The sequence below is a fragment of the Schistocerca piceifrons genome, chromosome 2, assembly GCF_021461385.2.
Source record: "Schistocerca piceifrons isolate TAMUIC-IGC-003096 chromosome 2, iqSchPice1.1, whole genome shotgun sequence".
Classification (NCBI taxonomy): Eukaryota; Metazoa; Arthropoda; class Insecta; order Orthoptera; family Acrididae; genus Schistocerca; species Schistocerca piceifrons.
The window spans coordinates 931,665,326-931,678,377 of record NC_060139.1 but is presented as its reverse complement, the minus strand read 5'-3'; the positions used below and the strand labels follow the sequence as shown (position 1 = coordinate 931,678,377).

At 40.3% G+C, this 13,052-nt stretch overlaps 1 protein-coding gene across 1 annotated transcript in view; it reads left to right on the top strand.

Annotated features, from left to right (window-relative positions):
- The window catches only part of LOC124776005 (UDP-glucosyltransferase 2-like), a 117,713-nt gene that overhangs the window by 28,731 nt on the left and 75,930 nt on the right, over positions 1 to 13,052 (top strand). The window contains exon 4 of the mRNA XM_047250847.1: positions 5,559 to 5,781. Coding sequence (XP_047106803.1) covers positions 5,559 to 5,781 — 223 coding nt within the window. The remainder of the gene's footprint in view (positions 1 to 5,558; positions 5,782 to 13,052) is intronic.

The following is a 13,052-nucleotide window of genomic DNA, read 5'->3' as shown; positions in this document are numbered from 1 at the left end:
TTCGACATTTGAATCACTCTATCCATGTCCCCACTAGAAGACATGTCTTTTATGCCACAAAATTTGTTTGGTGCCATAAATAAACTAATATTTTATCATTTCTTTACAATGTTACCACGTATAATTAGAGACTTAAAAGAACTTATACACTCCTGTGCAAAAATCGCCCATTTAACTCCTCTTTTCTCAGCAGCTAAACTGCACTATAAATTCATCAGTATCCTATTTGTATCATAAAATGCTTATCACTAGAATTGTTCTCTTAAACGTATTACGAATTTATCCCCGAATTTACGTACATAGACTTTATTTAAGAGACTCTCAAAATAACATACATTTTAGAGTTATCCCAAGTAATAATACCCCTAAAAATTAGCTTATACTTTACATGTAGCTACATGTTGTACTTCCACAAGCAAAATTTTAATGAGGCCTAATGACCTCCAAGCACCTAAATTTCTGCCAAAAATAATTAAAAATATACTAAACACAAAACGAAAAACCCATCCAAGGTACTACAAATAGTACGTTTGCAGACCCCTTGACATTTCCCTCAAATTTTATGTGCAGTGCAATTCATATTCCTCTCTTAGGTAAATAATGAGATTAACGACGTACTGCCGCACCAAGATTTGTGTGGCCAATATGGGGACCCTTCACGCACTAAGTTGTGCCTCAGTATATTTCACAACATCTCAAATTCACCAAATTTACCCTGTACACAAAACAAAGATAGACACCAAAATTCTTAAGAACCACAGATGAAAATACCTATATTTATACACTTTTTTTTCATACCACATTCTTCATTCACAAGGTGCAAGTCTTATGACATTTACGTCGCCTGTGTATCTTTTGAATCTCGCTTTTTTCCACTTCTTCACCTACTCAAATTCGTGCACTCTTTCCTCTTTCACCAACGGAATTGACATCAACAATTTTACTTAAAGGGTGCGCGTTTTTAATTTCAACCCTCTAAACATTGCTCTCATCCTTTCCTCCATAATTATTCTTAAAGGGTGCGCGTTTTTAATTTCAACCCTCTAAACATTGCTCTCATCCTTTCCTCCATAATTATTCTATACATTACAACATGAAACCAACTCTTAATTTCATTATCACTATCAAATAATTCATTAATTCTATTGTTTACCCCTTCAAGACCTCTACTTTATGCTTCTTCCATGCCCAGAAATGAGGCATTAATGACTTCAGTTATTCTCCACATCATCTCCAATCATTAACTGAGTAGATACTTTCTTTATTGCTGTACCTTTCAGTACTAACATCGCCTCCTAAAAAAATGTTTTCCTTATTATCCACTTCTATATTCTCCCAATCTACCTCTAAATCATCTGTAGGATTTAAATCATCCTGAGAACAAGTCGTTTCATCAAATTTAGTGTTCCCTTCCTGTGAAGTAACGATATCAGTAGCTGCAACCTCCTCACAATTAATCACACTAAATACTTCATTTCCTTTATGCAAAACATCACTTATTTCTGCCGAATCCCTACAGCCTTTATTAAAATTAGCTCTATTAACGTCCGCCGTTAACTCATAAGATTCATTCCTTAAAACGTCGAATACATCCGTCGATAAATTACACAAATCATCACCGATAACTCCGTCAACCTCCGCCGATACACAATACAAACTGCTACTACAGAGTTCACTGTACACACGAATTCCGCCAAATTCGGATGTACCTCTGTCTCCGTAACATTTTCTCTCCTCTCAGATGCATCCGCCACTTTATGCTTTAACATACAGTCTAAAACATTTTCACGGTCATCCTTCCACACCTAATCGTAATTCATGCTTTCATCAAAAGCCATCGGTTCTCTTCCGCCAATGGAAATAAATGCACAAACTCCTTCTTCCAGATATCTAAATCACTAACATCAACCTTCGCAACATCACCATCTAAATCAGAATCTTTACCTCCTTTTAACAATAAATCACCCACTTCCGTTGGTACATAATGATTCTCTATCACCAGCTGATGTGACTATCGCTACGCGACCTTCACAAATACCTTGGCATACTTCCGTCGATACACCTCAAAACTCACCTCCGGCTAAAGAAACTACAGTTTCCCCGCCTTCACAGAGAGTTTCACCTACTTCCTCCGATACAGAATCATCTACAGTACTTTCGCCTACATTAGTGCAACTGTTGCTTTTAACTAGTGCATCATCAGAGTTCGTCATACATTCCGCCTCCACCAAACTAAGGTGTACTTTTGCCTCTTCTGATCACAGAATTTTTCCTTATACTTACATTCATTCCATCATTCACTTCCCTTTCACAAAATAAAACCTCCAGCCCCATATTATCATTATGGAATCTCTCAGCACATTTTACCCCATTTATTGCGCCCCCTTTACGGGTGCGCTGCTTAAAATTATTCGGAATTTTATTCTTCCTTGTTTTAAGCTCTATCTTTGACATTTGTGGCTTCTTTTCCGAATTTTCAACATTCACACAATTTTTAAAATAATTTGTCCTTTTCGACACCAGTTTCTTTCGCCACATCCGGACCTGAGATGTGGCCATCTCTATTTATCCGACATCGTATTCTGGCATTGAATTTCGTGAGGCTCCTGCCCCGTCGGCCGTTGTGGCCGAGCGGTTCTAGGCGCTTCAGTCCGGAACCGCGCTGCTGCTACGGTCACAGGTTCGGATCCTGCCTCGGGCATGGATGTGTGTGATGCCCTTAGGTTAGTCAAGTTTAAGTAGCTCTAAGTCTAGGGGACTGATGACCTGAGATGTTACGCCCCATAGTGCTTAGAGCCATATGAAGCTCCTAACCATTTCTCCTCTTGGTCTCGAAATTTTCGTTTCCGGTTTTGATTTCCCCTTTCAATATTATTGTTACCATTGCGATAGTAATTACTTTCGTGATTATTACAATCCCCATTCTGGTACCCATTTTCCTGTCTGCTATTTCCGTTATGTGTCTTGATTTTCAGCGTCTGTTAGTTTCTCAATGTCTCTGGATAAGATCCCATAATAAAAATTCCGGTTAGCATCTTTTGAGAGTCGTGTTCTTGGTAAGGACGATTTACATGCGTCAACTTAGCCGATTCACTCACACAAAAATCGCGTATAGGCGCACTTCCGGGTTTGAAACTTGGTCCATTTAGGACCTACGTGTTTCCTGGGCGGTTGACTGCACGAAGGTATCATGCATTCCTCTCAAACCGTTTGCCTGATGCCCTGGAAGATGTTCCATTTCATTTCGGCAGAGGTTATGCTTCAAACATGATGATGCACCTCAACATTCTGGAATTAATGTTGAAGGTATTTACACAGAATATTTAAAGGGAAACGGCCCGGATAGAGAGGTCCAGTTGTACGACCTCCGCGTTCTTCTGACTTAAATAACCTAGATTTTTTCCTGTGAGGACACTTGAAGGAGCTAGTGTACTCTACTACGCCGACACATGCAGAAGAACTGATAGGGCGTGTTCATGCTGCTCTTGCATCTGTGGAGCCAGCCATGTTGCGAAGAGTCCAGAGTTGTATGGTGCAGTGTTTGGACGTGCAGATGGCATTTCTATTCTTTTGTAAAAGTCATGCGATCATTAATACGGAAATCATTATTGTCTCTGGTTGCTAATGCGTTAATCTGAGCAGGCCTACTCCATGTGATACTAACGACTAGTAGATCTGAGTTATTTAACTGTGCAACCGTCTTTAGCATCTAGATATTGATATTGCTTCTTTGTGTTACTCTGTCATATGACAGGTCATTTGTTTCAGTTGTGTGTTTCTGATCTGTCTGACCATGTTTATGTTAAGTTCCCCGTTACAATAGACTGTACTACGTAAATGTCGGATACGTATGACTTAAAAACATTGTATGTAACAGTGCTATATGGTAGAATGAAATTGGCAAATAAAAACAAATACGCCTCGACCTAGAGTCGAAAACTCGACCCCCTGCATGCTAACGCAAAAAAAGTATCCATTGCACCAACTGCGCAGCAATACGCCTGTACGCTGAGAGAGGTAGATACAATACATGTTAATACAGGGTTGCCAGATTACCAATCTTTAACGTCCATTTACTGCCGGAATTATGGGCAGGACGAAATTTTGTGACAGGCGTTTTTGTATTGCTGGTATGTGAGGAATAACGCTGCAAAGTCCGAGTGCGCGAATTTTTCTTCATCCTGTATATTGATGTGTAATGGTATGGCAATGGTTGCGTATGTAGCGGCAAGAACATGAATCCTTGGTTATACTTCGGAACTCCTGTACTCGACCTTTCTACGCTGGTGTAGTTTGCTTGTACCCGACAACACACACAACACTTGTACCTTTATGTTGCAGACAATGGCGAATCGAGCCTGGGAGCATAAAGAGACGGTAAGTACGGGCATGATGTCATAGGACCCGCTGGCGAGCTTAAAGGGAGTATACAGAGCTCACTACAGAGATAAAAATTACAAGTCTATAACATTAACGCAATTTACCTCAGGTGACTGCTGTGGGCAAGTTTGACTATGAATACAAATGACTATGTCAATACAGTCTTTCAATCATAAAATGTATCTCAAACATGACTGATATAATATGGCTGATAATTGTACATTACAAATTTCCAATTCCTTGGGTGAGGAATTCATTTACAGAGCAGAAACTCTGGTCCGTTGGAATTGACTTGCGCCGTTTTTAAACTGGCTTTCTATCTTTACCAATCTGAAGTTATGAATATGAATGTATAATTGTGTTCCACTGTGAAGGACACTATTCTGATTAAGACAGATGTTCTGGCACTGGAGACAAGAATAGTCTTGCAGTTTCTTGTTCTATGCGTGTGCACAGAACTGTTTTGCTGATATGCATTGGAGGTTTTTAAGAATTCTGTTAGAATGACTGTTGTTTCTTTTGAAAGTTTAATATCTTTAGTGAAGGGGAAAGAGGATGAGATGAATCTTGTACCTTTATATTGCTTGTGATTCTGATAGCTCCATTTTAAGTTTTGGTGGTTATACAGTAGGTTGCATTCCCCCAGTCTACAAGGGATGAATGTATGTAAAATGAATTAATACTGTTGTCTTCAAGAGGTTCTTGATTGATATGACTCCATTTTGGTGTTAAGCAAATAATTTTACACAAAGTTTATCATGTGGTGATTTATCTTTAATGTTTATTTTTGTCAACTTTTATTGTTTCAAAATTGCATAATATTTGTGTTTGTAAGATTAAGGCTCAAACTGTTTTCTGTGATTCATATTTATGCCTGTTCAATAGTTGCCTAATCTGTGTTTGTCATTATTGAGTTGTCCGCCCCTGGTAGCTGAGTGGTCAGCGCGACGGAATGTCTTGCCTAACGGCCCGGGATCGATTCCCGGCTTGGTTGGACATTTTCTCCGCTCAGGGACTGGGTGTTGTGTTGTCCTTATCATCATCATTTCATCCCCATTGACACGCAAGTCGCCGAAGCGGCGTCATCTCGAAAGACTTGCACCAGGCGAACGGTCTACCTGACGGGAGGCCCTAGCCACACGTGATTTTACTTCTGATCTCTAGTGTGTTGCCGTCAGGACATCAAGCAGTTTCTGGATGGAGCAGAACACGGCGTCATCTACTTCAGCCTAGGAACCAATGTCCGCAGCAATGCGATGTCAGACTGGAAGCGACAGGCATTCATTGAAGCGTTCCGGGAGCTGCCCCAGAGGGTCCTCTGGAAGTGGGAGAACGACTCCCTTCCCAGCCGGCCTGAGAACGTCATGGTCAGCAAGTGGCTGCCACAGCAGGACGTACTAGGCACGTAACTATATCTGCATATCGTATCTATCTTAGCCTAATGGTAATCGGTGACACTCTAAATAATAATCTCACGGATGCAACAGTCTTTTCTGCACAGATGATAAAGTTTCTTCATTTATATTGTAGCCTCTTTCCAACAGCTCCACTCATCATTACCACTGAATGTCGAACATACCTAGTTTTATTGCCAAACTTTTGCTTTTGCGTATCACTTCTCATCAGTATATTTATCGATACTGTCATGAGAAATTACAACTGTCACATTACCTTTATTGACTTATGTACCAGCAGATTCGCAATTCTATCGTAGATTGTTCTCATAGCGATAATAGCAGTGTTGACTACTGCTACTCTTCAAAGTCACTGATCGCTTAAACAGTTTGGCAGATCGATATTTAGACCCATACATTCACACACTACGTTGTTAGTCACTGGCTGTATTGCTCATTACCCCATTATTGCTGGCTATACACATCACGGTCACAAATTCTCTAAATTATTCACACAGTGACATCATGATACTTTACACTTATCGCAAGAAATATTGTCGCGCGGTGGTGAACCAGTTGCAATTGCAATCACTTGAAACATAATTCCACACAACTAAAGTAGAATGAAACACACTCTTGATCTACGCAAGTCTTTTCCCATACACATTTTTCCTTAGACTGACGCCATCCCTCAGCGTCAGGCCTTTCTCGAGATTCTCCTCTCAAAAACTAGCCAATGAGAGGTCAGAAAAGGACTTGCCAGTAGGAGACAAGTAAACGTATTTGTCACTCGAAACTTCCTGGCGGATTAAAACTGTGTGCCGAACCGAGACTCGAACGCGGGACCTTTGCCGTTCGCGGGCAAGTGCTCTACCATCTGAGCAACCCAAGCACGACTCACGGCCCGTCCTCACAGCTTTACTTCCGCCAGTACCTCGTCTCTGTCTGGCACACAGTTTTAACCTGCCAGGAAGTTTCATATCATCGCACACTCCGCTGCAGAGTGAAAATCTCATTCTGGAAACATCACCCAGGCTGTGGCTAAGCGATGTCTCCTCAATATCCTTTCTTTCAGGAGTGCTAGTCCAGCAAGGTTCGCAGGAGAGCTGCTGTAAAGTTTGGAAGGTAGGAGACGAGGTACTGGTGGAAGTAAAGCTGTGAGGACGGGCCCTGAGTCGTGCTTGGGTAGCTCAGTTGGTAGAGCACTTGCCCGCGAAAGGCAAAGGTCCCGAGCTCGAATCTCGGTGCGGCACACAGTTTTAATCTGCCAGGAAGTTTCATATGAGCACACACTCCGCTGCAGAGTGAAAATCTCATTCTGTATTTGTCACTCGTTTCACGTGATTAACCGTGAATCCGAAGCGGAGTAACCAGAGACCGGATTATATGCATCATAAAAATTTTATAATATACATGGAAATATGTATGAAAAATGCTTAAAATGTATAAAAAATGTCGAAATATGCAATATCAAAAAATAAAAAACACGATAGTTACTGCGTGCATTATATCTCAAAGTCGAACCTGTGAATATCAGTTAAGATGGTCACGCGAAAAATCTGTGCATTTAGAATGCTGATATCACTTTCCAAATACTTTCTGGTAGAGATTAGGAAGAGGGAATTCCTGGGATTATTTTCTAAAAATTTGCAAAAATTTCAAGAATTGTTCCTTCTTTGCTATTGTTGTCGGTATCAAGCGCATGCGATGCGAGTGAGTCGCAGGGAGAGAATCGGTATGTACAGGACCAACTTCGAGATGTATCGCACCACACACTGGCTGGCTCAAAAACTCAGTAATATTTTAGTTAAAAAAACAACATATAATCATGAATTTTTAACAACATTAACTTTTAATTAATACTATTGGACCAAACCATCATTTTATTTTACATTTTTCTACTATTGTAAGCATAAACGCCCAAGTGCTGTTTCAAATGTTCGGTAGGAAGATTGTGTCTTCGATCACTCAAAACATTTTTATAAGAAGAAAAGAACCGTTCTGCGTCAACTGAGATAACTGGACAGTTTTTGAATTTGGGTGCTATATTGGCACTTATTGTTTCTGGTAAAAGTTAATCTGTCCCATTAATAAAACTATCAATTTGGTACAAGGGTTGAAAGCCTGGGTTATTGTTTAAAATGTTTTCAAACTTTTCTTTAAGTTTTGTTGGGAATGACTCCGGCAATGAGGAGTTCACTAGAATAATTTTACTCATTAGCTGACTAGATCCATTCAACCACAAACCTTGAGTTTCAAGCTTTTTAATATTTGCAGGTATATAGGAAAAATCAGTGCTAATCACAGCAATGTCTTTTTTAATACCGAAATAATTAAAAGCTTCCTTGCACTGGCAAACTTCCAAAGCCTCTGCACTATCGAACTCGTTTACTACCCCTTTAATGGCCTCGAAATGTTCACTGTAAAACAACCCAGCTTCGACCCACGTACCCCAACGAGTTACCACTGATACGGAAGGTAAAGACACAGTTGGCAGTCTTTCTTTGTGGGTCTTGATGCGAGCAGGAGCCTTTACAAACACTTTCTTTGCGGATGAAATCAGTTTACTTACATTCACAAACGTGGAACGTACTTCTTCAGCAAGGTGATGCACTCCATGAGCAAAGCACGTCACATGAATCAAATTGGGATAAAATACTCCGAGGGCTTTTCCTGCTTTGATCATATAGGGAGCAGTATCTGAAATAAACACCAACACCCTTTCATCTGCAAAAGATTCTGGAAATATTTCTCTAATACCCTAATTAAGAAATCTGGGGATCGTAGGATGATTTACTTTTTTCAAGTTCTTTGTAGGTCGCTGAATAGAAGGAAGAAGGCTCTTCTTTTAAGGAATCAACAATTAAATTTGCAATGTAACGGCCACAAGTGTCTGTAGTTCAAAATGGTTCAAATGGCTCTGAGCACTATGGGACTCAACTGCTGAGGTCATTAGTCCCCTAGAACTTAGAACTAGTTAAACCTAACTAACCTAAGGACATCACACACATCCATGCCCGAGGCAGGATTCGAACCTGCGACCGTAGCGGTCTCGCGGTTCCAGACTGCAGCGCCAGAACCGCGCGGCCACTTCGGCCGGCTGTCTGTAGTTTCGTTAACTGAAATCCAGATAATTCTGTCTCTGAGTTCATTGCGTATTTCTTCCGCAATATTAATGTGAATTGTCGGTACGTAATTTTTACGCAATGTTCATTCATCTGGTACGTTTTGATTTAAGCAATAGTTGCGTAGGAAGCCTTTGAGGGCAGGTTTTGTAAGTTTCTGAGGAGGAATACTGCTTGCAATAAATGCTTCTCATAGATCCATGTTAAACAGACTTTTTTGATGACCTTTGGAAAAAGCCCTGCTACTGCAAGTTGCTGTTGTCAGAAGATGGTTTCGTGGTCCTTTCTTCTGCAATCCTGCCATATGAAGACTTGCCTTTTCTTTGCGCACAACACGTTACACACTACACTTCGTAAACACGTTCAGCTATATACAAGTAAATGGAAAGCTAAACTGAAACAATGGACGTGCTACTATAAGCTTGCGTAGCTTAATTTAATTGTAGCCGACGCGTACAGTATGACAGCGGAGGGCATTAACTGGGGGCGCAGGTGCAGGAGCAATGACTCTGTCTGTCTGTTCCTGTTCCTCTTCCGTAATGATTTCGCTAGAGAGTGGCCTTCGGCTAGCGATTACACGCAGTTGTAGGTCGCGGTTAATCTGTGAGACATCAAAACTAGATCGAGCTACAGACCACCCGTCTAAATTTATTAAATATTGTAAATATAGAGTGAAAATACGCATCGTCACTAGTTTTAAGTTAAAATATGCAATAGTTGGTGAAAAAGTGTCAAATATGCAAATGCAATGCATATGCAAAATGCAAATGCATATAATCTGGTACCTAGCGATAACTATGCAACTTGTATTGTTTATCGCACATTACATAGCATTTCTGTTTCCATACACTGCATTATATGTCTCAAACAAAAATTTTCCGATATATCAACATCGCGTTTGAAATTTGGCAGCGTGGAGACGATTACGCCAAAAGACATTACATGCTGTCACTGATTCCACATGTTTTTGTATTGGTTGACCTTGGGAACATTTCGAACCTGCATAACATTAGAGGCATTGACCAATGGTGCTGTTATCGATGTTTCGAGATTAGGCCTCAAATGAGTAAACCTGAGCTCAGTTAGATGTGGTATTAACCGAAAAGTATAAATGCATTTGCATTAACTAGAACAAAACTTCATACTTAAGTCAGAGGCAGATAATTAGCATACATTCTCAGTTACCTCGTAAATGGCTCGGTTGGGGACTGACGCGTTGTTGGCAGAGGTTCTGACAGAACTTGTGAAAATCAAATTAGCGTATGAGTGTAGTTTATTTCTCATAGAGCAATGGAACAGCGGTATTTGTTGATGGTGGTGCATATTCTTCCTATTGCATCTGATACGCATATAAAAAAGAATGCAGCGAGTTCAAAATGAAATTGGCTCCTGAAGTTTTTACCAATCACGAGCCGCACTAATTTAACACCACCATCAGTTCTGTGGATCCCGTATCTTACAGAAGCGAGAACAGCAGATTCATAGTTCTGAGATGATGGCCAGATCATATGTACGAGGGAATATCGGAAAGTAAGGCATAATAATTTTACTATCAAAAAGTTTAATAGGTAACAAGAAAATCACAAATGAACTTACATCTCTTACCTATTTTCCTACGTAGTCACCTACTTTGTCAACACATTGGTCCCATCGTGGCACGAGTTTCAGAATGCCTCTTCGTAGAAGTCCGTTCGATTTGGATATAGCCATCTGCGGACTGTTGATTTCACTTCGCATTCGTCGCAAAGCGTTGGTCGACCAGGAATTTCTTCATGGGACCAAACACATGAAAGTCCAACGATGCAAGGTCCGTACAGTCTGGTGGATGCTGGAGCACTTCGAACCCAAATTTGGCGATTTTCTCACGAGCAAGAACAGCAAAATGTGGGCGAGCACTAAATTTACATGCCGTGAACTACAGTGTACACTACACCATAGGAAACGATAAGGTTCGCAGCTGCACACACCGGTCGTTCAAAACTGCTCCGTGGTTGCAGCTTTTATTGGCCAGCCGGAGCGTGGCGGATCTCTATGGTTCATAAGCTCTCTGGAGACAGTGCTACGATCCATACAGCGGTTCCCATAAACGACACGCATGTCCTTGTGAATTTCACTCGGTTTATTTGCTTTGGCACACAAATATAGAGCACACTTCGCTGCTCTTCACAAGTTGACGGCAATATCATGCGTGTCATTCGTGTTTCGTAGCTCAGGCTTGTCACACTAGATCTAAATAAATAAATAAAGCACCTCTGTAGCGCGAATTTCACACTACATCCTCTTGAAATTTCAGTCATTGAAGCTGCTTCAAAAATTAAATAAGCCAAACGCGTATGCAATAAACAAACTGCCTTCAGCTAGTTGCGCAGACGGAACAATTCTGCATGAATTTTGGAGCAACTAAGGAATGACGGAAAACAGAAAAAACGACATTTCAGCATTTCAACTGCAATACCAGGGGAGACAAAAGTATTATGCGTTGCTTTCCGATCCTCTAAATGATCTGCAAATAGTCTCATGGATGAGTTTTGCTTACAACGGAATGAAATGAATGGCCGAATGCAAATTGCATTTCATACATTGCGTCACTTTACCATCATCTGCTGAGCTCACGGATCCAGCTGGTTTTTAAAATAAAACTATTACAAAAATCGTAAATCATGTACCGCTTAATAATTGCGGGGAGCACATTGTCTTTTAAATGAAACATAAATATACTCCCATTTTAACGTATTTAATTATAAATCAAAACAAATTCTATCACAGAGAGACTTACATAAAATACGCCGGCTTACTTCGATGGAGACGTGAGGAAAGAGTACAGTTTGTCTAGAGGTGCTTCGCTCATCCATTACCTTTTGTTCCGAAAAATTTGAAATTATTCCTTAAATTCGTTTCAACTATAGGCTGATTTCTCTGATGCCGTTGATCTGAATTCGCAGTTCATTCGCGTTTTATCACATTTTTCAAAGATGACATAAAACGTTTCCTTAAGAAAAGAGCGTACATTCGTGCAAGGAAGTGACTTCGGAATATTTTTTTTTATTATTTCAAAAAGATGACTTTCTTCAAGTAGTGTATCCGGACGGAATTTACTGGACTTTTCTTGTTTCTATTGTTGTATACTTGCAACACGGTCATTTTGCGCTTTTAGTTATGATACACACATTACCTATCAGTTGTTTGCTGCAATTGAACTGTGTGTATTACTTACGCACATCTGGAAACGTGAGCAGCGACTTTCACCGTCATCCAGTCATGCTTTATACTACAGCTTCACTTATCCCCGTCCGCTTGAGAGTTTCAGTTGTCGCTAACAGGACTCTGCCATACAAACGCTTCCTTCATTAAATTTGACAACGTTTTCTAGTCATTACATACGCAGCCATCGGAGACTGCTATAAATGAAATAAAGTCACAGCTGAAAACTGATGGTTTCTACCACTGTTCAGTGATTTTATTGCTGAGCCGCAGAGCGTTGAACGAAGCTGCCATCGACGTCTTGTACTGAATATTGGGAAGTTGTTGTTGTTAAAAGTAACTAGCGTCAGACACTGAAAGAACTTTGTCGGATATTACCAGAATATAACATCACATGTAAAACGGAAGAACTTGATTTTGATCGTCACGAAATTCGGCAGCCGCGAGAAACTGAGTACTACTGAATGTCTCTAGTATTGGGCTGATGCGTAGGTTCTTATTCTTTTTGTTTGACATTGAAGCTAAGCCATCCTAGGGCAGTACTTTGTCCTCTTCAATTTCTTAGTGCGAGCCCCGGAGAGGTGAACCACAGTTCTTCTTCAGCATAAAATTTGTATGTTATTCAACTTTTTTGACCTCTGGCGGTGTGTTCGTGTAAGGTGCCATACAAACTTAAGTATATCACTGAGGCACTGCCCCTTAGAAAGAGAGATATGATAAAATGAAAACATATATGCGTGGTCCATCTCACCCATAAGTATATGGGTGAGATCGATCAGTGGTCTTGGAGAGAAGAGCAAGTAAAAAAAGCTTTACATGAAGAAGGGAGTCAATAGAAATTTCAAATTCTTATTTTGAATATGTTTTATTAACATTGGCTTTTGTAATGAGTTGTTGGTTCTGTTCAAGCATTAGCCTGTCTCTTTCTCATCACAGCAGCTACACTTATTAC